General features: G+C 36.6%; 3 protein-coding genes across 5 annotated transcripts in view; all 3 read right to left on the reverse strand.

The window, feature by feature from the left end:
• Nucleotides 1-3,444, reverse strand: part of rufy2 (RUN and FYVE domain containing 2) — a 29,585-nt gene extending 26,141 nt beyond the window's left edge. The window contains exons 1-2 of one of the 3 annotated variants that reach the window (XM_032560941.1): nt 3,234-3,444; nt 709-973 (exon numbers count right to left, since the gene is read on the reverse strand). In XM_032560941.1, the coding sequence (XP_032416832.1) occupies nt 709-784 (76 nt within the window). In that variant the 5' untranslated portion in view covers nt 785-973; nt 3,234-3,444. Of the gene's footprint in view, nt 1-708; nt 1,001-1,807; nt 1,931-3,233 lie in introns of those variants that run through there. The other 2 variants (XM_032560942.1, XM_032560944.1) reach the window with 2 other exon arrangements.
• Nucleotides 3,445-4,530: 1,086 nt separating this feature from the next.
• On the reverse strand, nt 4,531-8,128 carry LOC116718758 (transcription factor Adf-1-like). Its single transcript, XM_032560982.1, has 2 exons — nt 7,402-8,128; nt 4,531-5,435 (listed from the first exon to the last, which is right to left on the reverse strand). The coding sequence occupies exons 1-2, from the start codon at nt 7,747-7,749 to the stop codon at nt 5,106-5,108; spliced, it is 678 nt and encodes a 225-aa protein (XP_032416873.1). The 5' UTR covers nt 7,750-8,128; the 3' UTR covers nt 4,531-5,105.
• A 1,506-nt stretch (nt 8,129-9,634) lies between these two features.
• Nucleotides 9,635-20,845, reverse strand: hnrnph3 (heterogeneous nuclear ribonucleoprotein H3 (2H9)). The gene is made up of 11 exons (XM_032560959.1): nt 20,724-20,845; nt 19,470-19,562; nt 18,907-19,062; nt 18,544-18,684; nt 16,476-16,614; nt 14,663-14,856; nt 13,105-13,200; nt 12,745-12,860; nt 12,358-12,493; nt 11,614-11,670; nt 9,635-10,668 (listed from the first exon to the last, which is right to left on the reverse strand). The coding sequence occupies exons 2-11, from the start codon at nt 19,555-19,557 to the stop codon at nt 10,589-10,591; spliced, it is 1,203 nt and encodes a 400-aa protein (XP_032416850.1). The 5' UTR covers nt 19,558-19,562; nt 20,724-20,845; the 3' UTR covers nt 9,635-10,588.
• Between the last annotated feature and the right edge of the window lie 663 nt (nt 20,846-21,508).

Genomic DNA, 21,508 nt, shown 5'->3' on the forward strand with positions numbered 1-21,508 from the left:
GTTATTATTAATCAAAGTCAACTCCAAACAGGTGGATTTCAAGCCTTGATTTACAGAAGTGGTTCCCAAAGTGTGGGGCGCGCCCCCTAGGGGGGCGCAGTGCCATTGCAGGGGGGCACAGGAAGCGTATGGATGAATGAAAAATTTTTAAAAAACTGTTACACAAAAGTGTTTCACTGTAAAGATGGTTTGTAGTTTGTTTTGTTGCAACCTGAAGTGTGAAATAAACTTATATAGTGGAGTTTGAAAACAAAATATGTGTATCGGTTTATGTCTGGTTGAACGATGTGTGTGGCCAGTTGATTTTGTTTTTTCCTTTTTGTTGGGGATTTTATTGTAATCCATAGAGGGGCCCAGAAACTCTTTGGGAACCACTGATTTACAGAAACTAAGTGTTTTGGCAGTTTTGCTGTTTTCTGGAAGTTTGGATTATAAAAACTGAATGCTGCTTCTCCATGTTTGGTACTGGTTCTGGAGACAAAGAGCAGAACCAGAACCAGAAGACCTCAGCAACAACAGCAGATCTTTCATGTATTTTGGTGTTAAGCCATTCAGTGATTTATGAACTAGCAACAGTACAGAGGATGTTTCATTACTTTCTTTAAAGTCAAAAATGCACCGTAATAACAAGACTTGCTGTAGTGGGTGTCAACCATCATGGCTGTTTTTCAGTAAGGTCAGAGTTTGAAACGGAAACGTTGGGCCTACCTTGACTGTAAGCAAGGCGCTCCATGCTCTCACTGTGAGTGATGCCCCAGCGATGGAGACTCTGGGGGGAGTACATGCTGAGTGGGGCGCTCCTCCGTCCCCCTAAGAGACGTCCTCAAAATGGTTCGATATTATGAAGACTTAGCCAGGCAGGAAGGTTTGGTTGTTCCTCTGATATCCCAAGTGACCCGATCTTCTGCACTGTGGAGGATTTTGGTATTGCAGTCCAGTTTGGCCAGACTTGATGTGCTCAGCATGGATGGATCTGTGCGAAAAAAAAGTCCACATTGATCTAAAAAAATCACAGGCTGGAATGAAATGAGCCTCACTGCAGATTTGAATAACACTGGCTTGTCTGGACTTCTGCTGATTGATATAATGTGACAAGATCTGGAATAAATGAAGAGTCCACTGCTCTGAACCCCATGGAAAACCTTCTGGCTGTTCCACCAAATATTAATTTCTGAACTCTTCCTGAGTGAAAACATCAGTATTGTTGTTTCTAAATGAACATGAACTTGTTTTCTTTGCATTATTTGAGTTCTGAAAGTCCAATTTTTTTATTTGTTTTTTATTTTCTGCAAATAAAAACCAAATTTTTTGCTTTGAATTTCAGAAACATGTCAGTAGTTATTGGAATAAAAGAACAATGTTCATTTTACTCAAACATAAACCTAAAGAGTAAAATCAGAGGAAATGATCACTTTTAGTGTTTTCTCAATATCTTCCAGAGCTGTATAAAATTAAAAATCCAGTTTAATGCCTGCATAGAGAAATGCTTCATTAATAAATGCATCTGCTATGATTTTATAGATCAAATAATTTGACTAAATTCCTAGTTAATAGGCTGCTATTGTTCAAAGTTACAGAAGTCTTTCTGCATTTTGTCCATATTGTCTTACTGCCAAAAAACTCGTTTTAAAATATTTCATTCATTCTAAGTCATAATATAGGAGAGTGTGTATATTTATTGTAAATCTTGACAAACCTTTCCTTCATATACACACATCTTTCAACATAATGCTCCTGTTCCTAAAACAGGAGATTAATTTCTAATAAATCAACAAGCAAAAACTTCCAGAATGTAAATATTTCTTACCTTTTATTTTCATAAATAACCCAATGAGATACTATGTTGCCATAAAATGGCTGAAACCCTCCGACCTTCCCAGTAAAGTATACTGTTACAGAGGAAGAGCAGCGTTACTCTTCCTCTGTTGTGGTTTTCCTGTTTTTCTCTCTAATCACTTCAGACTGACCAGAGATCATATGACCAGTTCAGAGGCCCTTTAGCTGCTTCTGCACTGCCTGAATCAAATTCCAAAAAACAGGTTTTAAAATATTTCATTCATTCTAAGTCATAATATAGGAGACTGTATATATTTATTGTAAATTTTGACAAACATTTTCTTCATATACATAATACAATTTAAAGTTAAATGGAAGTTTTTTTTATTTTAAAGGATAAAAATGACAATAATTCAGATAAGTAGCAAAATCAGGCAAAAAAAAATTCTCCTAATCAGTTTCTTTCAAAAGAAAACTTATAAAACTTTAACAAAACCTGCAGGTGTGTGTCTGTGTTTGGTGAATGTTTGGTTAAAAGATATTTGTTTTTCACTCAGTGAATAAAGAACATTTTTACTCAGGTTAGAGTAGAAATATTTTATAATAAAATTACTCAAGTAAAAGTAAAAAAAACCCCGACATAGTAAAAAATACTCCTATTTTTAGGAGTATACTCAAAATAAGAGTACATTCCTAGAATGTAAAATTGCCATTATAAATACAAATGAAATCCCTTAAAAGATGCCACAAACCCAAAAACTAATCACTACATAACTGTTACTCCATGTTACCTGAAAAACAAAGATGAAATTGGAATAAATAAATAAATATTGCAGATTGTAAGCATTTTTTTATACATAATATAACTAAAGGTTAAATTCGTTATTTCATCTTAAGCCTGAGCACTGGCAATGTTATTTGAGAATATTCCACACTATAACATAATAAAAATGCTTTTTGTTTAAAAAAATTAAATAATTGCATATTTATTTAGTCACATATTTACCCATTTTTATGTTTAGATTTTTATGCAGATACTGAACCACTGAAGTAACTAGTTTTAATCTCATTGTGACGCTTTTGGACTCATTTCTGAACCACACCTAGCATCCCACTACTCACCAACAAACTGCATGAAATCCCAGTATCAACCGGATCAGCCTCCTTTATAAAACAGATAAACCAGCCAATCACCGAGCTGTCCACGAGGCTTTTGATTTCTTCCACCAATGAACACAGGATGCTGTTTCATCGTAGTGTTACCCTTCACTGTGCAGCAATCCTGCAGACAGTGCTACTATTCAAAACACTGATATTATCATAATTATGATTTACTTAAGGAACACATTTTAGCTCAACTTAAATAATATGACCCGGCTACTTTGTCAAATTCTTGCTTAATACAAACACACCCTAACGTAACTGAATACATGTGCATGTGCGTCCCTGCATCTCACCTCAAAATGAAGAAACACAGCAGTAATCCTCATTTAGCTTGTATGAAATCTGTCCAGCTGCAGAGGATAAAAGCGGTAATCAGCAGATCTCAGATGTCACAAAGTCTCAAAAAACTTCCATCTGTCCATGTACGGCTGCAGGCTGAGAGCTGGTACATGCTCCGGAGATATCCCCGACAGAAACCACAACCATCACCCGACACGGCACCCAATGACAAGAGGCAGGGAGGCTGGGAGAGGGGAGGGGTTAGGGAATAAACAGGAGGAGAGATGGAGGCTGTTAGGGGAGAAATGGAGCAAAGATGTGATGGGAGAGATTTAAACTTACAGAAAAGAAAAAAAAAAACAGCAAGAGATATTTACTTCTTCACGTATGGAAAGTCACAGGCTAACAGGATGTTTGATTGAATGTAGAAAATGATGAATGAAAACGCCACACCCATTACCAACCAATCAGTGAAGAGAACGAGGAGGCGGGACTTGTGAAAGCAGCAACGTGATTGGCTCGTTTCCAAGTGAATGACTATGCGGATAACAGCGCTGCTGGAAAACAATCTGAATAAAAACCAGTACTCCCAGTGAGCAGAAGACTGCAGAGACGTTTGATGCTGAAAGTGTGAATCATTTGAATCAAACTGGTATTAATTTACACACCTCTATTCATACGAAATGCATTTTTAATAGCGGTATTTTGGTGTTAGAAGGTTATATTCCATCTTTCGTTTCGTTTCGTTGTCTTTTATGAAAAAAAGCTACTTTTTACTTTAGTAAAATTATGTTGGAAGTGCCGCAAACTGCAAACCCATCCATCCATTTCCCTAGTGGGGTCGGGAGGTGCTGGTGCCCATTACCAGCTGATGTTCCGGGCGAGAGGCGGGGTCACCCTGGACAGGTCGCCAATTTAGAGAGACCAATTAACCTGACAGTCATGTTTTTGGACTGTGGGAGGAAGCCGGAGTACCCGGAGAGAACCCACGCATGCACAGGGAGAACATGCAAACTCCGTGCAAAAAGACCCCAGGCCGGGAATTGAACCCAGGACCTTCTTGCTGCAAGGCAACAGTGCTACCAACTGCAAAACAGTTATTCGGATTATCTTTTAACAATGTCTTTCTTCTTGATGCTTCCATAAATACCATATTTATGAGGTAAATAACTAACAGTTGCCCTGTCAACCTGAGTCTTGTGTTGCTCAGTTTTTAACAATGTTCATTACAATTTCTATTTACTAATTAGGAGATCAACAGGTCTCTTATCTAAGGGTATTAGAGTAAAGGAGACTGAATATGCATTTCAGGCTTTTCAGACTTTTATTTACAATATAAAAATTGGTAAAAAAAAAGAAGTAATTTTCCTTACACTTTGATTGCTCTGTCAAATAAATACATGTATGTTTGTGTTGTGAATAAATGTGATAAATGGGTGTGAATATGATTGCAAGGCACTGCATATGTCTGAGTGAAAGTTGCTCTATTATGAGGAAATAAAAATACAGGGCAAACTTTATAATGCGGCAGGTTAAGTAGTGCGTCATTGGAGCATTTGTGCTTTTCCCTTTCATTTTTATGTGACCATAAAATAATCCAATAAATGTTTGACTATGAGGAAATGAGTCAGGACTGCTGTAACTCCTTCATCACTGATTTCTTGAAAAACTAGAAAAACACTCGTAGTTACATAAATAAATGTTGAGATTGTTGTGTGCGTCTTCAGTAAATAAAAGTGAAGCGTTTTTCCTTCCTTTTAACCCAGCCTCTGAAGATTAGTGAAGTAAAAAAAAACAACAAAATTAACAATACAAAAATAATTATTAACAACTTATAAACATGTATTTACAAGCCCATAGATAGTGTAGTGATCCAGACCCAGATTTTAGTCCTCAAACTCTGCAGCATAAAGCACCTGCTGGAACTTCATCCGGACCTCCATCCTTTTTTTAATGGTGAGCCTCTTCAGTGAGGGCAGCAGGCTGAGCAAAAACAGTTCGTCTTCATCCCTGAAATTGCTGAATGCATCAGCAGAACTTGGCCCAGTTTCTGCGGGAGCTTGCCTTCTGCGTTTAGGAGAAGGTTCGATGATCTGGTGGCAGCTTGGAGTGGGCTCTGCAAGAGAAAAACTGGTGGTGACAACTGGGAGGGGATCAAGCAGCCTCTTCTTGTCTTCCTCTTGTTCTTTTTCCATGTCGTCTGCTCTTCCAGTTGCCTGTGTGCCACAAAAACATGAACAATTTATTGTTTAGTGCAGTCAATGATGTCAGAGGAATCTTTAGTTTTTCATATATTGACCCTTTGAGACTTCGTCACTTAATCATTCGAGGCGCCATGATGGACGTCGGAAGTGAGAATCGGGAATATTGAACAGAGCGACTGAAGTTATTTTCCAAAGTTGTTTTTGTCAGTTTATTCACGGCTTCCACTTGTTCGAGTAATTTGTTCCGGTTCGAGCTACTTTGTCTGTGAACGTAACGCACCTGGCTGGGGCTCATAGACGGCGGTATTTAGGAAAGTTGGAAACGGCTAGCATAGAAACCGACCCGTATCACCTCCCCGATGATGTTTTGATCAAATTACCGACTTTGCCAGAATTCACACCACATGATTTATATCACTATGTCATAAACAGTATTTCCTTTTACACCGGAGCAACCTAAAAACGCACAAAAACGAGATGCTAACCAGTTTTTTTGCTATACGTTGGGACGTATGACGGCGGGGCATTGTCTCCATGGTTACTAGTGGTTAGACGCGGTCCTTCTCCATAAAGCGATATTTGATATCTTTCTAATCATACTTACTTATAAAGTATATGAACGTTAATCTTCTTACCTTGTAAAAACTGTTCGCTGCAAATTCGCGGTTACACCGAGGGCAGACAGGCATCGTCTGTTACGAAGTTGTATATATTATGTTTTCAGTAACTAAGTTCATGTATGTAGGTCAAAACGGGGAAAGCCTGCCCTCCTGTGTTCTTTCCAGGAATTGCAACCTAGCAATCTTTTGTTATTTGAAGCAAAACTTTATTGAACAGCAGGAGCAGTTACAGTACAGTACAGCGTCCGCGTCCACTTTGTGATCTCCGGTTCGAGTGAGCAGGCATCTGAAATATTTGGTTCCCCCTCGTAACTTTGCCAAATAAAGAGCAAATGTTACCAAATTCACGGGATTTGTTGTTGACGAGAGGAATGAGCACAGTAAAAGATTCTGTGAAAAAGTAATTAGCTCCCATGTTATAGAGGGGGGACAAATTATTCAAAAATTATACTTTTACTAAACCACATAAAGCAACCAATTAAAATATGCACCTTATTTTTACTTGAATATTCTTAAATCGTATACTAACGATTTATTGGACATTTGTTTCTCTGCACTGCTGTGCTGTGTTGTAAATAGTGTCTTTTTCAATGTTCAATATATTATGTACATTTTTGGAAAAATGATCCGACTCAGTTACATAACCATTGGATCACAAGTTCTATTTTTATTTCTGATAACTGCAAAGTATTTTCTGTTATAGTAATATGAAGTATATTATTATTATTACTACTATCATTATTATTGTTAATTTTGATTTTTATTTTAAATAAAATGTTTTTAATAGTTTAAGAACTTTTGTTTTGTGAACCAGACAATTTTCAAGTAATAGTGGTATAGTGGTATAATAAAGCAAGAACACATTCTCAAAAATCAGCAAGTCTTCAATTCTAATAAGCATTTAACACTGGAACTGGAAGACATTTAAATATACAAAATAAATCAACAGAAATAACAGAATCAACAAATGAAATCATTAAAAAAATGGTTGAGACCAACTGATCAGACTTGAAGACTTTTATCATCCAGTTTTTGGTAGTAAGAGAAAAAACAATGAAATTATTTACCTAATTTTAATTTATCATGCGATTAATGGATTTATTGCTCATTGTGACAGGCCTTTATCAAATATTTCCTAATAGTTAATGATTAATTCGAAAATTTGTTGACCAGGGCTTTTGTTTTGAAGGGACAAAAGCGGATGTGTCCGCCGTGATAACAGAAGAACCGTCTTCTCCGTGAACGATCAGGTGTTTCCACGTCAGTTTGTTAAAAGAACGTGAAAACTCACTCAGACTCCGCGTTAAAGTCAGACATCAGCAGAAATTAAACTGAAAAACTCTGTAAACTGAAGTCACCTCCTGTGGGTCCCCCACGCTCCCTCCGACCTCCGGCCGTAGTTTAACGTGTGCGGTCAGCCAGGCCATCTGGCTGAACAGCCCCGGGACCTGCACCTCCCACGGGAGGTCGCTTTCGTCCTGCTGGGGGAACTGTCTCCGCACCAGCCGCTTCCTCGCTTTACAGAACTTATCGCGCAGGTTTTTCCACAGCAGCTTCACTTCTTCCTCGGATTTCCCCATCGCGGCGCCTATCTCTTTCCACGCCAGGTGTCCCTTCACGCTGTTCCGGTAGTCCCCGCGCGACTGGTCGTACAGGTTCGGGTGATCGCGTACGAGCTCCGCCAGCTTCTCCTCGGTTGCGTTCATCGCGACGTCCTTTCGCTCGGACGAGACGACCTCCAGCTTCACCGTCAGACGGAAGTACGACGTTCAAGCGAATTCAAAATAAGTGTTTTGTTTCAACGCCCCCTACACTCAATAATGCGGTTTTATTCAAACACCACGGTTTACACGCTGTAAATGTATTTTATTTAATTTAAATTATTAAAAGTGGAACACGTCTGTTCACGTGGCGTACCTCAGGGGTCAGTTCTAAGGTCAGTATTTTGTAAAGTCTGTGTATTTATTAGTGAGTTACAGAGGTGAGTAGAGTTCCCATAAATTGAACTCAGGTAACAGTAGCAGTACTTCAACTCAAGTAAAAAATAGTCAAGTAATAAAAAGTATTTGGTAAAGAGTTTACTCATATTGAGTAACTAAAACTTAAAAATTACATAATTAGATGGACCAAAATAAAAAGTTAAGTGGAAATTTAGGTATTTTAAGGACCAAAATGACAATAATTAATATAGGTATCAATAAATCAGGCAAGATATTTTTTTTCCCCCAAATTAGTTTCTTTCAATAAAAAAACTTATAAAACTTTAACAAAAACTGCAGGTGTGTGACTGTGTCTGGTGAAGTTTAGGTTATAACATTTTTGTTTTTCATTCAGTTTGTAGAGAATCCAGAAACTTCACTCAAGTAAGAGCAAAAATACTTCTTAATACAATTACTGAAGTAAAAGTAACCAGTACAGCATTGTAAAAATACTCCTAAAAGTAAATTTTTTCAGATGTTACTCAAGTAAAAGTAACTGAGTAAATGTAACTAATTACTACCTAATACTGCACTTTACACACAAGTCATTTTATTTCACATAGTGACTTAAAATATCGAAAGTGGAACCTATCGCAGAGTTGGTTAGTAACTAGTTACATTTACTTGAGTAAGTTTAAAAAAAAAAAGTACTTGTAGTATTTTGACTATGCAGTACTTTTTACTTTTACTTCAGTAATTTTATTTAAAAAACAATAAAGTATTGTTACTCTTGAGTAAAATTTACCCACTGAATAAAGAACATGTTTTAACCAAAACTTCAGACAGACACACAGCTAGTTTTTGTTTTTATGAGTTTTTATTGAAAGAAACTGATTTGGAAAAACATTTCTGTCTGATTTTATTTGAATTATTTTCATTTTGTTCTTTAAAACACCAAAATTTCCACTTAACTTTATATTTTGGTCCATTTGATTATGTAATCTTGAAATATTAAATGATTGATAATTTGATCAGTTACCCAGTACTTGAATAGACTTTTGACCAAATACTTTTTACTCTTGAGTAATTCATTCAACAGCTGCTTTTTACTTTTAGCTGAGTAAAATTATGAATTAGTGTGATTTAATTGCAGGTAAACAAAGCTTATAAACAATTTGTCATCAAGGTTTCTCTTACCAGACTAGACGGCCTCCATGCCACGCCGCATTGATGCAGTAATTCATGCAAGAGAACTCAACCATAATACTTTTCAGAAGTCTGACATTTTTAATTAAATGCGCCTTGTCATTTATCTTAATATTCCAAACTTCTGAAAAAATTATTTTTCATTAAAATTACAAAAAATAAAGGCTTTAAATATTTTTATAATGTGTCTGTATGTTTAGAACAGGGAATTGGTAAAATAAATTTTAAAAATGGATATTGTTTTCTGTACAATACTGCAGAAAAAGTGAACATAATATTTGTATTTCTAATATCGGCCTCACCAATCCCCCATTTCAACAGGAATATTTACAGCCTTATTAATATTTCTGCTTCAGTTTTATGAATCCTACCTGTTGGTAAATCTATTGTTTGTTTCTAATGGGACTTAACTAAAGACTCAGTTTAGTTGAGCTTCATCTGAACTCCACTGACACACGAAGTCAAATTCAGGAAGACAATTAAATACAAAATTTATTAAGCAAATGTACAACAGCTTCATAGGCTATCTTACAGCTCAAATATAGAGATTTTCTTTCATTTCCACTCATTAGGAGTGAACATCATATCCAACTTAAGATTTAAATTCTGTAAAGAACTGTGAAAACATTTAATAAAAAACAAAAGCACTCAATTATGAAACCTTTCAAACCAGGAAAGCTGATCTGAAATCTGTTTTTATCAGTGTCAGGATGATCTAACAAAGGAAATATTCCGACTAGAATAAAAAAGAAAGCCTTTAAAAAACATCAAATATAAAGAACATCTTTACAACATACATCCTGTATTGTTTTCAGGCGATCACCTTTGACCTGACTAAGCTGTCTTCCCACTGCAGTGTGGCATTTTTGTCTTGCATTTAAAAAAATTAAAAATAAACCACTAATCTTTGGGATGAATTATTTTTTTCCCCACAGCACCAAAACAACATGAAGTGCAATTAGTTTCTATTAATTATAACTGGTTTGATGCTCCTAATCTAAAATATAATGTAAATGTTTTCAAAGTCAAATTACAAAATGAAATGTACCTTTCATTGCACTTTGTAAGTACGTCCTTTTATATTTGTGATAAATTGTATTACAATACCCAAATATCATACAAAATGTAAGAACAAACTGTCAAATACAAACATGTTCAGCAGATACTGAATCGCTAATATCTTAGCAAAGGGAGAAAGTTTTGTCCTTCATCTTAGATCTTTAGGTACAGTGTGAAACCAGAGACTGAACTTCTATGTGGGGTGGATCTGTGTCACGGCGCTGCACTAAATGATGTCGTTTGTGAAAGTCGATAAGCGACTTCCTCGTCAGCTCTCCTGCTTAGAAATGATATTGTAGTAAAACTGGTCTTCAGAGATGCAGACAAACTCCAGGGTTGATCAGAAGAGAGTCGGGTGACATCAGTACACGCCTCGTAGCCCGCCGCTTCGGGAGCCTCCGCCTCCTCCTGAGCTGCTGTAGTAACCGCCGCCCCCACGGCCTGAAACGGCGGCGGAGAAATATCAGAAGCTCGTCAACTGAAGGTTTCTAGACTATGGACCCCAGCAGCGTGACGTCACATCCGCCCCCAGCTGCTGGCTAACGATGATTAGCATTGGGCTTAGCTGCTAAATTAGCAATATAACACACTACATCTTAAATGTACGCCTGATATATGAAAGAAAAAGTGACACAGTGCTTTGCCACACAATGACAACTAGATAAAAACGTCAGGAAAAAGTTTTAAGACAAAAATATGGAGGGAAAGGGAAGTAGTTCAGTTATGCTAGCTTGACTTTGATAATTATGACATGTAGATGTGACGTGGAATTCATTGTGTTTCGGTTCAGTTACAAAATAAAAAGGCGACCTAAAGACGCAACTCTGACAGATCATCAGTAGAGCAGGTGTTTAAATTAGCTAACCAACCACCGCTGTTAGATTAACTAATAGCAGCGGTAGCTAATCTACCACAGATATCTATCTCTTATTAGTAATCACAAAATACACATCAAGCCTAAAAACATAATACTGTAACGGACTGAATGTTCTGCTCTTTGTGTGGGAAATGTTTGAGTGTTTTTGGTGGTGAATCCTGAAACATGTAGGGGCGTTGTTGTCTGTTGCTATGGCAACTAGTCTGTGCGTAACATAGCCGCCACAGAGAGCGAGAAAAAAGTAGTTTTGAGTTATTCTTTGGCAGGTTTTGTGCACTATTTTTCTCTTTGTTGTGGAACACTGCCCTGAATTTGTCACAGTGCAGTCTCAGTCTTTTACATGTTCAGGTTTCATTTAGTTAACAGAACTGTTTTACCGCGGCAGAGCGGCTACGAAAGGCATGTAAAAGAATGGCGTCTTTTTGCCCTCCAGCGTGAAATTTCAGGATATAAACAATAACATGCAGGGCGTCCGTAAGTGATTTGTGATCGTCTGAATGAGAACTCACTCATTTCTCCTGCTCCATCAGCCGTTGAGTTGAGGAAGAGCTCAATGTAGCGATGCTCTGAGGAGAAAACGTCCAAGTGTTAAAGATCGACCTCCTGATGATAAATGTTGCCTTCCTGACTCTTTTTTACAGAAAATAAACATGTAAAATCAGCTGGTGGCTCTAATCAACAATTACTTTTCAATAAACACACCATAAAAAAACACTAGCAGGTCGCTGCAACTACATAACCCTTCATTGTAGATGTTGTTACTGAGAAAAGAGCCAGTGAGCCATTGATTTAGGCTGCTACCTCGCAGAGTGAGGCTTCAACAAATAACAGGAAGGTTACATTTAACCCTTTTAGATATTTTAAACATTGTCATGGGCTTGAAAGGATCCAAATGGCTGAATTTGGAAATATTAGGAGCCTTTTAGAAATCACAAACTTTAGGTAAGTATCTGTGTCTCAACCATGTCAACGTTATGATTATTTTTTTCTTATTTTTTAATTCAAAACTATTGGCTTCTCAAATACATTATGTTACGTTTTGTCTTATTTTAACATAAAAAAAGATACCGAAAGATGAAAAACCTTTTGAATGTGGTTCTTATTTTCTAACAGAAAAATGTCAATCAGGTCAGAAGCTTTACAAACAGCATATTGTCCACAAAAGCAAAATCAGCTGATTTTTTTTATCACTTCAGCATTCATTATTTCTTGCATCATCAAATTCTCGTACAGAAACAGTCAGAGACACATACGCATGTTGTGCTTGTCTTTGGACATGGCTGCCACAGCATCTTCATGGGAGCGAAACTCCACGTCTGCCTCTCCGGTCGGCTTCCCGTTCGGAGCCATGTCGATGTGGATCCTCAGCGGGTTCAGAGGAGAGAAGAACTGGAAAAAATGTTTTAAAATATGGCTCCATTTTATGACTCTGCTGCAGTATTTTCTGGAGACTGACAGCAAAGGGACGATTGCTACCAAGTTTAAATCCACATGCAGTTGCTCTAATTCTACTATAAGAAAGAAGAAAATTAAACCAACTGCAGGCAACAAAAATGGAAGAAGACTTTTTATTGCTACAACACCAGATACTCCAATGCTTAATTACTCTGTAAAAAGTCTCACATTAATTGTGTTCTTACTTTTGCAACGTCGCCCTCTGAGGCCCGAAAAGGTAAACCCCTCATGTGAACATAATGGCCGCCGTGGAAACTTGAGCTGCTATCGGATTGTCCGCTATAACCGTGGCCTCCGATTCCTAAAGACAAAAACAAACAAAAAAGGTTAGAAATTTACCAAGTGAGACATATTGAAGTAGCTTTCAAAGAAGAATGAAACTTCACATAAGTTAGCACAACTTTCAAAAAATGTGTTTAGAAATATGAGAAAACTGTAAAGTGTTTCAAAATGTTAATTTATTCCAGAAACAAATGATCCGTTTAGCTGGATTGAATTAGTTATGCATGTTTTCCATAATTTAAAAAGGAATCGGAGAATTTTACCTCGTCCTCCTCTGTCTCCTCTCATCCGGTCATCAAACATCCCGTCGCTGTAACTGTAATCACCCAAACCGTTGTAGCTGTCAAAGCTACTGTAACCTGAACACAGAACGAACGGAAAACACAATATGCAAAAAAAAAACTTTAAATCAAAGATGTCTTCACTCAAACATCAAAATCAGTGGCAGAATAAACCTGTTGGTAAATCATCTCTTTATAAAGATAAACTCAAATAATGCATTTGGGTTTTTAGTTTAGTTATGGTTTACTTATTTCAAACAATTCAAATACTTTGATATACATTTAGATAATGAATATCAACTATATACACAAAAACAAAGTAGGCAGAAGTATAACCTTATTTTATCCAGTCATCTTTATTTTATGCCTTCCTTTACACATTCTTTATTTAAATGAAATAACAAAAATGAAACAAAAATATTTATATATAACATATAGGGGTGCACTGATTTATTGGTCAGCCGATTCATTGGTGTCGATTTTCTTAATTTTTGGAGATCAGTCAATATTTACATGTGAAGCCAATCTTTTCTACCTGAGCTGACCTCTGCTGTCCTGTTAGAGGTTAATCTGACAGACCAGCTCATGTCTGCACACTTCCAGTTAACAATAGTTGCCCAACTGTTGCCAATTCAACAACTTTCTTGCTATTTTGAGCAACATTTCAAACAAAAATATTTGGTGTCAGAAAAAATCAGAATTTCGCAGGTTATGCATTTTAAAGATCGGTAATCAGAGATTGGACAGAAAACTGCAATCGGTGCACCCTTAACATACATATACAGCCCTGGAAAAAAATTCAGAGACCATTTAAAATGACTAGTTTATCTGATTTTACTCTTTATAGGTTTATGTTTGAGTTAAATGAACATTGTTCTTTTATTCTATGAACTACTGACAACATGTCTCTGAAATTCAAAGCAAAAATTTTGTATTTATTTGCAGAAAGTGAGAAATGGTCAAAATAACAAAAAAGATGCAGAGCTTTCAGACCTCAAATAATGCAAACAAGTTCATATTCATTTAGAAACAACAATACAATGTTTTACTCAGGAAGAGTTCAGAGATATTAATGTTTGGTGGAAAAACCAGGAGGTTTTCAATGGGGTTCAGGGCTGTGGACTCTGAGTTTCCAGAGCTGTATATTACAGGGAACCGTAGCTGAAGGTCAGGTTGTCATTGCTACTGCACATTTTGGTGTCTCATGAGAGTTATATTACATAAACAAGATGGTTATAAACTAATTGATCTGTTGGCTCTTTAGCCCAGGATACTGAACAGGCACATGAATATTATGGTTTTAATTGCAGATGTTTGATAATTATTGAGCCAGTAGGTAACAAATGTCCATAAATTGAGATAAAAGGTAGGATTAAATAAGCGTTCACTTCTTCCTACTCCTCTTCAAAAATAAAAGTTGTGGTAAACTAATTATTTTGTTCTTGGTTATGTATGCACGTTTTTTTCTCTGTTCTACAGATTGCTTGTTCTCTTGTTTTTAAAAACCTGTTTGAAATAAATAAATCGAATCAATGTTTACCTCCTCCGTAGCCGCCTCCACTCCTCATGCTGTCCAGCAGACCCACACTGCGTCCGGGCCCGTACAGGCTTCCCCTGGGCGACGCTATGACCGGTCTGTCATAGGGCCCGGGTCTCTGGGTTGACGTTCCCCGCCGGGGGAGGTCATAGTGGGCTTTGATCTCCCAGCGACTGCTCTTAAAGATTTCTATGTACCTGCAACATGAGAGGCCCGGGGGACAACGGGGAAGTAGATGAGAGGCTTACCGTGCAGAAACGACACAAACAGACAATAAAAACAGAAACCTACAGCCACAAAAACATAATCTGGGCATTTTCCTGTTCTAAAGATTTCTACCTCACCACTGATGCTTACGGCTTAATCCATACAGGGTGTTTAGGTCTAGCTTTGACTTTCTGCTGCCTGAGCATCACTGAGATGCTCTGATGGTCCTAAACCAACGCTGGCAAAACTATTCACACCCTCCAAACTTTTTCTATTTCTACACTTTTAATACCTCCAAGGATTAAATCTGGATTTTCTTCTATAAAACCAACACAAAATGGTACACAGCTGTGAAGTGGAAGTAAAATGATTGATGGTTTGCAAAAATTCTTCCATCAGGATGGATGGAAAGAATGTATGAAGTTTAATTTTCAAACCTTGCCAAAGACTCTTAGACAGGTTTACGTCTACTTTGACTGGACCGTTTTAACACTGTGATCAGGGGAAGAAAGTTTGCCTGTTTCTAGCTGGTTGTCTTTCAAAATTACACAAAATGTAACTAAAGAACGACCCTCTGTATAGTGTGTTAAGTGCAGCGTTTAGTTTTTGATTTGTATGCAAACCAAAATGTTTAAATTGGTCCCATTTGGTCAGAGCAAATTCACTTCTTATCATGAGTCTCTTGGATGCTTTTATCAGATCTCTGTTCTCCTGGCCAGTCTGAGTTGGGCTACTGGTTGCTCTGGGTTTTATTTTAGATACCAGAATATAGGCCTGTCACAATAAACAATAAATCAATTAATCGCATGATAAATTAAAATGAGCTCAACAAATTTAATTTGCATGATTTATTGTTTTTCTCTTCTACCAAAAACTGGATAATAAAAGTCTTTATTTTGGTGTTTTGGTCTCAACCAGACTTTATTTTGAAGGACAATTTTGTTTTAAAAGACTGTTTATTTAGTTCCTGTGTTAAATGTTCATTAAAATGTAAAGGTTTTTTTTTATCTTGGAGAATGTGTTTCTGCATTATTATGCCTTAAAATGGTCTCAAAGCAACAATATCATCATTTATCACAATAACTTCTGGGACAATTTATCGTCCAGTAAAATTTGTTATCGTGACTGGCCTACCAGAATACACATGTACCAACAATACTTTGCTAATTTAATTGAAGAAAAAAACAACAACATAATATTTCACTTTTTGTGTGCTACTTTGTGTTGGTTCATCCCAAACACTCTGCCACATTTTTAGTTCAAATTATGAAAATGTTCAGGGGTGTGAATACTTCCGCATGCGAATCAACTTCTGGTAAATTATCTAAGATCTCCAGATGTCGCTGTCTCACAAGATTAATGTATAACAGCAGCTTCAAAATGTGCTAAATAATAGAAAAACCCCTTAAAACCATTTCATTAATATTTTTGGAATTACACAACCCGCCCAATTAAATCACCAAGTTCCCCCCTTTTCTCCAGAAATGTTTTAGCCCACGAACCCACACATTCACCCACTCCTCAGCCCATCTAAGCAACACCACAGTTATTCTACAATGATCATAGAAACCCATCCCAGTCCAGCCCGTCCCTCTCCCGTCTGTCCCACCTGTGCCCTATTCTTTCCTTGTGTTTCCCCAGAGCCTTTTCTGCTATCTCCTTTGAGGCAAACTGCACGAAGGCTTCCCCTGTGCTCCTCCCCTGGTAGTCCACTGGCAGAGTTATCCCATTTGGCACGATTCTGAACCCTTCAACCCAAGCACACATAAATACATAGGTCGGTAGGTAGACTGGTAGGAATAGTTGAGAACAACACCCACTGCATGAGTGGAGCGTTTACGATTAGTGTCATCATTGATCATCATCATCAGTAGCATCTTGTAAAACGTCACAAAACATTGAAATTTCAGGAGCCTGAGTTTATAATTACATGTCCCCAGCTGTGAGGGTTAAACAGGGAAATGACATCACTAAATTAATTGGACCCAAAGTGCAGATGGCCACAGTCTGTTGTCCTTTGTTCCCCACATTTTCATACCTGAGTGAAGTAGCCCCCCCACACCCACCGTCTTCAAATCAGACAAAAGTGGTATCAAGTGTTTGTGCAGCAACAAATTTCTTTTCTGCTGCTTTTGCTTTGAAGATATTAATAAAAGAAGTTAAAAGGTAATTTAGATTTCATAAAAGTGTGTGTGTGTGTGTGTGTGGTTTGGGGGGGGGGGGACTGGTTGACCTTTCATGATATATTTTTCATGCATATATTTCTTAATATCTTTAAATTGATAGCTGCACAAAGAAGCCTGCCACAATAATCAATAAATCAATTAATCGCATGATAAATTAAAACACTCAATTTACATTGGCATGATTTATCGTTTAGCTCTTTTTTTCTCTCCGTCTACCAAAAACTGGATGATAAAAGTCTTCAGTTTGGTGCTTTGGTCTCAACTAGCCCTTATTATGAAGAACAATTTTGTTTACAAAGACTTCAAAGTTAATTTTATTTGTTGTTTACTTAATTTATGTTGGATATTTAAAATGTCTTCCAGTTCCAGTGTTAAATGTTCTATGGAATCTTTTAGAATGTGTTCTTGCATTATTATTTTACCATTACCATAATTTTACTTAAAAATGGTCTCAAGACAACAATATTATCGTTCATCACAATAACGTCTGGAACAATTTATCATCCAGCAAAATTTGTCATTGTGACAGGCTCAGGCAGAAACAAAAACGTTTGCCACCACTTTTGTCTGATTTGAAGAAGGTGGGGGAACCAACTTCACTCAGGTCATTTTCATTTGGTTGAAGTTAGATTAGTCCTAGGTGACGGTGCTCTTCCTGTTCCATTAATATGTCAGATATCATCTGATGTATAATAAGTATAACTCTGATACGACCTGACAAAAATCTATTTATTGGGCCTTCCTATCTTATGTTAAACCATCCCAGCTCATACAATTAAACTTTTTTAAAAGCAAAATATCAGTGACAGAAACATGATAAATAAATAAGCTCCTAATACATAGCAACAACAAAAATCAGTCTTTGGATCATAAGGTTCGATCAATTGCTTTTTGCAATATTTGGATTTTTTATAGAGACTCACATTTCAGATATCACTAGTTTTAGTTGGAATCATTTTATTTTTGTCTTGAATCTCCACTTTACAGTCAAAATCCTAAATTGAGGAATTATGGAGGAGCTGATGCTCAAGAGAAATTAACCAAAAAAAATCACTTATTTGTAATATTCTTTTGAATTTCAACTATTTCTTATTTCTCTTTGCACTACAATGTACTTTTTTGAACGCGACAATGTATGACTATAAATTCAACTCGGCTCCTAAATAACAAAATTAGATTTGAATCAAACATCAAATTCGACTGTAAAAAGTTGGGAAATTAAAATCTGTGCAGTAAAGTGTCTTTAGATTACATTTGTTGTGAATTAGTGCTACATAATTAAACTGAATTATTATGGCCATACTAGCAACCAACAAGTGAAAGTTCATATTGTGCCTACATGCTGCAGCTTTTAATAATCTTTATGCACATAACCAACACTATCAACAACAACACACAACAACTTCAAATTTAAACACAATTTCTTCTACCAAGATGCAGTGTGCAGGATTTTATCATAAAAGCTACAGAAACATTTTAACATTTGTGTACCTGAAAAGAACTGGACAATCTCCTCCTTGCTACATCCAAAAGGGAGTCCTCTTAATTTTAGCATGCAGCCATTGCAGCTGTCAGGAGGAGGGCCGCTACGTCTCAGCACCCATTCCATTTCACTATGTTTTGACTTAAACACTGTTTTAAACACATGAACACACGGAAATATGAACATAACACAAGCTATAAAAGAAAGAGTCATTTAAATCTCAAACAAAGATATTCACACAATTATAGAATGAAACATAAAGCTCTGCAGTAAAGAGGGAGAATGGCAATTAGCATAATCACCACATGAATAGCAGAGCAATAAGTTTTTTAATAAAAATTGTTGCAGGAAATCACAAATCCAACACTTACCTTCTACGTATCTGTGTCCCATGTATTTACGATCCTTGGCAAGAGCATTCTTGTAATCGTCAGCTGTTTTCAGCTCAATAAATGCCTCACCGGTGGCTCGGCCCTCTTTAGTGTAGGTCAGACACACTCCACTCACGCCTCCCACGATGTCACAGTCTGCAGGAAGGGATCATCATGTTGGAGAACAAGTTTAGTAAAAAGTCACTGCAGCTGATTGCATTTCAACAAAGTTATTCATAAAATGAAACAAAGTTGTCTAACGCTGACTGAACAAAATTAAAATAATTTGTATTACAACTTATCAACATTGTTCACAAAAACACTCAACTGCTAAAAGAAGTAACCGGATATGCAGTGGTTTAAGTAAATGGGTAAAAGAAGTTCGTTTACGGCTAAACAACTGAAACAAACACAAGATAGCAACGAGAAATGGAGATACAAATTTAGGCAAAAATTGAGTCATTTTAATATACCGTATATCCTGGAACACACAACTGTTAATTGTGACTAACAGAGCTTATAAAGTCAATGGTCGACTTAAGTTGACGTGTGTTTATTCTCACCAGAGAAGAAACTGGCCACTTCGTCCCGTGAGCAGTTCCAGGGAAGTCCTCTGATCCGGACCACATACCCATCGTCACTCGAAGACATCCTTTCTGCAGAGAAAAAGATATTTGATTACTGCGTTTTTACACGTTTTGTTACCATCAGTGAGCGTGTGATTTTTGTTCAAGTAACTTGATTTGTGACTGTGCTGCTACTGACTCGTCCTGTCCTTTAAAAACTATTTTTATTTAATTTTGTAGGTTAAAGTTTTCAGAATCTCTGTTAGTAACAAAGTTAATATACTCAATTTGTATACCAACTGAATAAAGAACTTATTTAATCAAACAAGTGCACAAAGGTCTTTTACAATAAACATTTACAAAAGATTTATTTGTGATAGTTACACCAGCACTTTTGGATGGAAAAATGCTCATTAAAAAAGAGATATTTTAAACTTACAAAGACATATCATGTATCAACATATGTCTCCATAGTTTCTATCACTGCCTTTAAAACTTCCTTTCTCATCTTACATAAATATTTATAAATTAGTATTTTTTCTAAGTCTTTCAATGCCGGTTTCAGTCAAAAGTACATTTCAGATACCCAAAAAGCTAAAGTTAATTTCATTCCTTATCTCATGTATGTAATGTATTTTTAAATGCATTTTAAATAATAGTCAATGGCAAAAATATCGATTGTGCTGTTTAGTTCCAGCATGATGTTAAAATTAAAGGTAAAATAAATTATTTTACCAAATGCACACGTGCTGGAAGCTTAACCAGTGGCAAAGTTACAAAAATATATACTGTTTTATACACGTGTTTAATTTTACAAGCCACAATTACAGCAGGAAAAAATAGCTTCATATTTCCACGCAGCTAGGCGTTCATCTAACGTCAAGTGTCATAAACCACAGATCGCCTTTAAAATCCTTCATAACGCTGCCACGTCTGCGCCCACAAAAAGCTAACTATCTGTTAATGAGCTAAACTGCAGCATCTGTGTGGCTATAAAGTAAGTTATGTAGCATTTAAGCAAACGTATTTCCTCTTCCAAGCTAATGCTAGTTTTACCGTTGAAGCCATTACAGCAGGCCAACGGCAGGACAGAAACAGCGGTCAAACCAACGAGCCTCAGCGGTCCGCCAGCCAGAATGTAGTAAACTATAGCCAAGAATCAACGCGAATTTACAGGAAAATTTGCCATTTTTTCCCAAATAAAAATAGTTTACAAACAGAAATTATTTTGCAAGATCTTTTTTTTTTTACCCCGGTGTTTTCCAGCTCCAAAGGTTTCACTATCAGGAAACGCGCTCAGATTGGTTCTTCCTCATGTAGCAGATGGAACAGTAACTGCCGCAACACCGCCACCTACTGGCCTGGAGTGCTGACTGCAGAGTAACGAAACAAAAAATTGTTTTCTAAGAAATTTGTGTTGTTTAATATGACAAAACGTACATATATATATATATATATATATATATATATATATATATATATATATATATATATATATCTATATATATATATATATATATATATATATATCTCTATCTCTATATCTATCTTCCCGCCCTCTTATATCTATCTCTCTATCTCTATCTCTCTCTCTCTCTCTCTCTCTCTCTCTATCTCTCTCTCTCTATCTCTCTATCTCTCTCTCTCTATTAAATATAGCGTATTTCCTTGTTGAAGGCACCGAAGTAATGCTCAACCTCGGTGCCTAGAGTGGCTTCTAGTGCACTTTGTTGACTAGAAGCCATTAAATATTTCTGGTAATTTGGTTCTTTGACTTTGATCCAGCATGTGTAGCTTGTATCTCAAGTTCTGCTCTTTGGTATTTTCATGTGGTATATCACGTAAACGACTTCTTCAGTGCCTCCTGATTCTGGGTCTTTCAAAACCATGATTAAAATTAAAATTGTGGCCAAAGTATTTTTATACAATAAACCACTCTGGGACATGATGTTTTTCTTACACCTTGTAGTGCTGTTACATTTCTATTCTGATTTTTAAAGTAGAACATCAAAAACATTTATTCTTTTGGTTTTTAA

The sequence above is a fragment of the Xiphophorus hellerii genome, chromosome 4, assembly GCF_003331165.1.
Source record: "Xiphophorus hellerii strain 12219 chromosome 4, Xiphophorus_hellerii-4.1, whole genome shotgun sequence".
Lineage (NCBI taxonomy): Eukaryota > Metazoa > Chordata > Actinopteri > Cyprinodontiformes > Poeciliidae > Xiphophorus > Xiphophorus hellerii.

Coding starts and splice junctions, on each gene's coding strand:
- LOC116718758 (XM_032560982.1), bottom strand. CDS start 7,749: ATGAACGCAACCGAGGAGAAGCTGGCGGAGCTCGTACGCGATCACCCG. Junction 5,436..7,401: donor GCGTGGGGGACCCACAGGAG/GTGACTTCAGTT, acceptor TGTGGCACACAG/GCAACTGGAAGAGCAGACGA.
- hnrnph3 (XM_032560959.1), bottom strand. CDS start 19,557: ATGTCTTCGAGTGACGATGGGTATGTGGTCCGGATCAGAGGACTTCCC. Junction 13,201..14,662: donor TGGAGGCGGCTACGGAGGAG/GTAAACATTGAT, acceptor TTCTGTGTTCAG/GTTACAGTAGCTTTGACAGC. Junction 12,494..12,744: donor CAGAGGGCGACGTTGCAAAA/GTAAGAACACAA, acceptor CATTTTTTCCAG/TTCTTCTCTCCTCTGAACCC.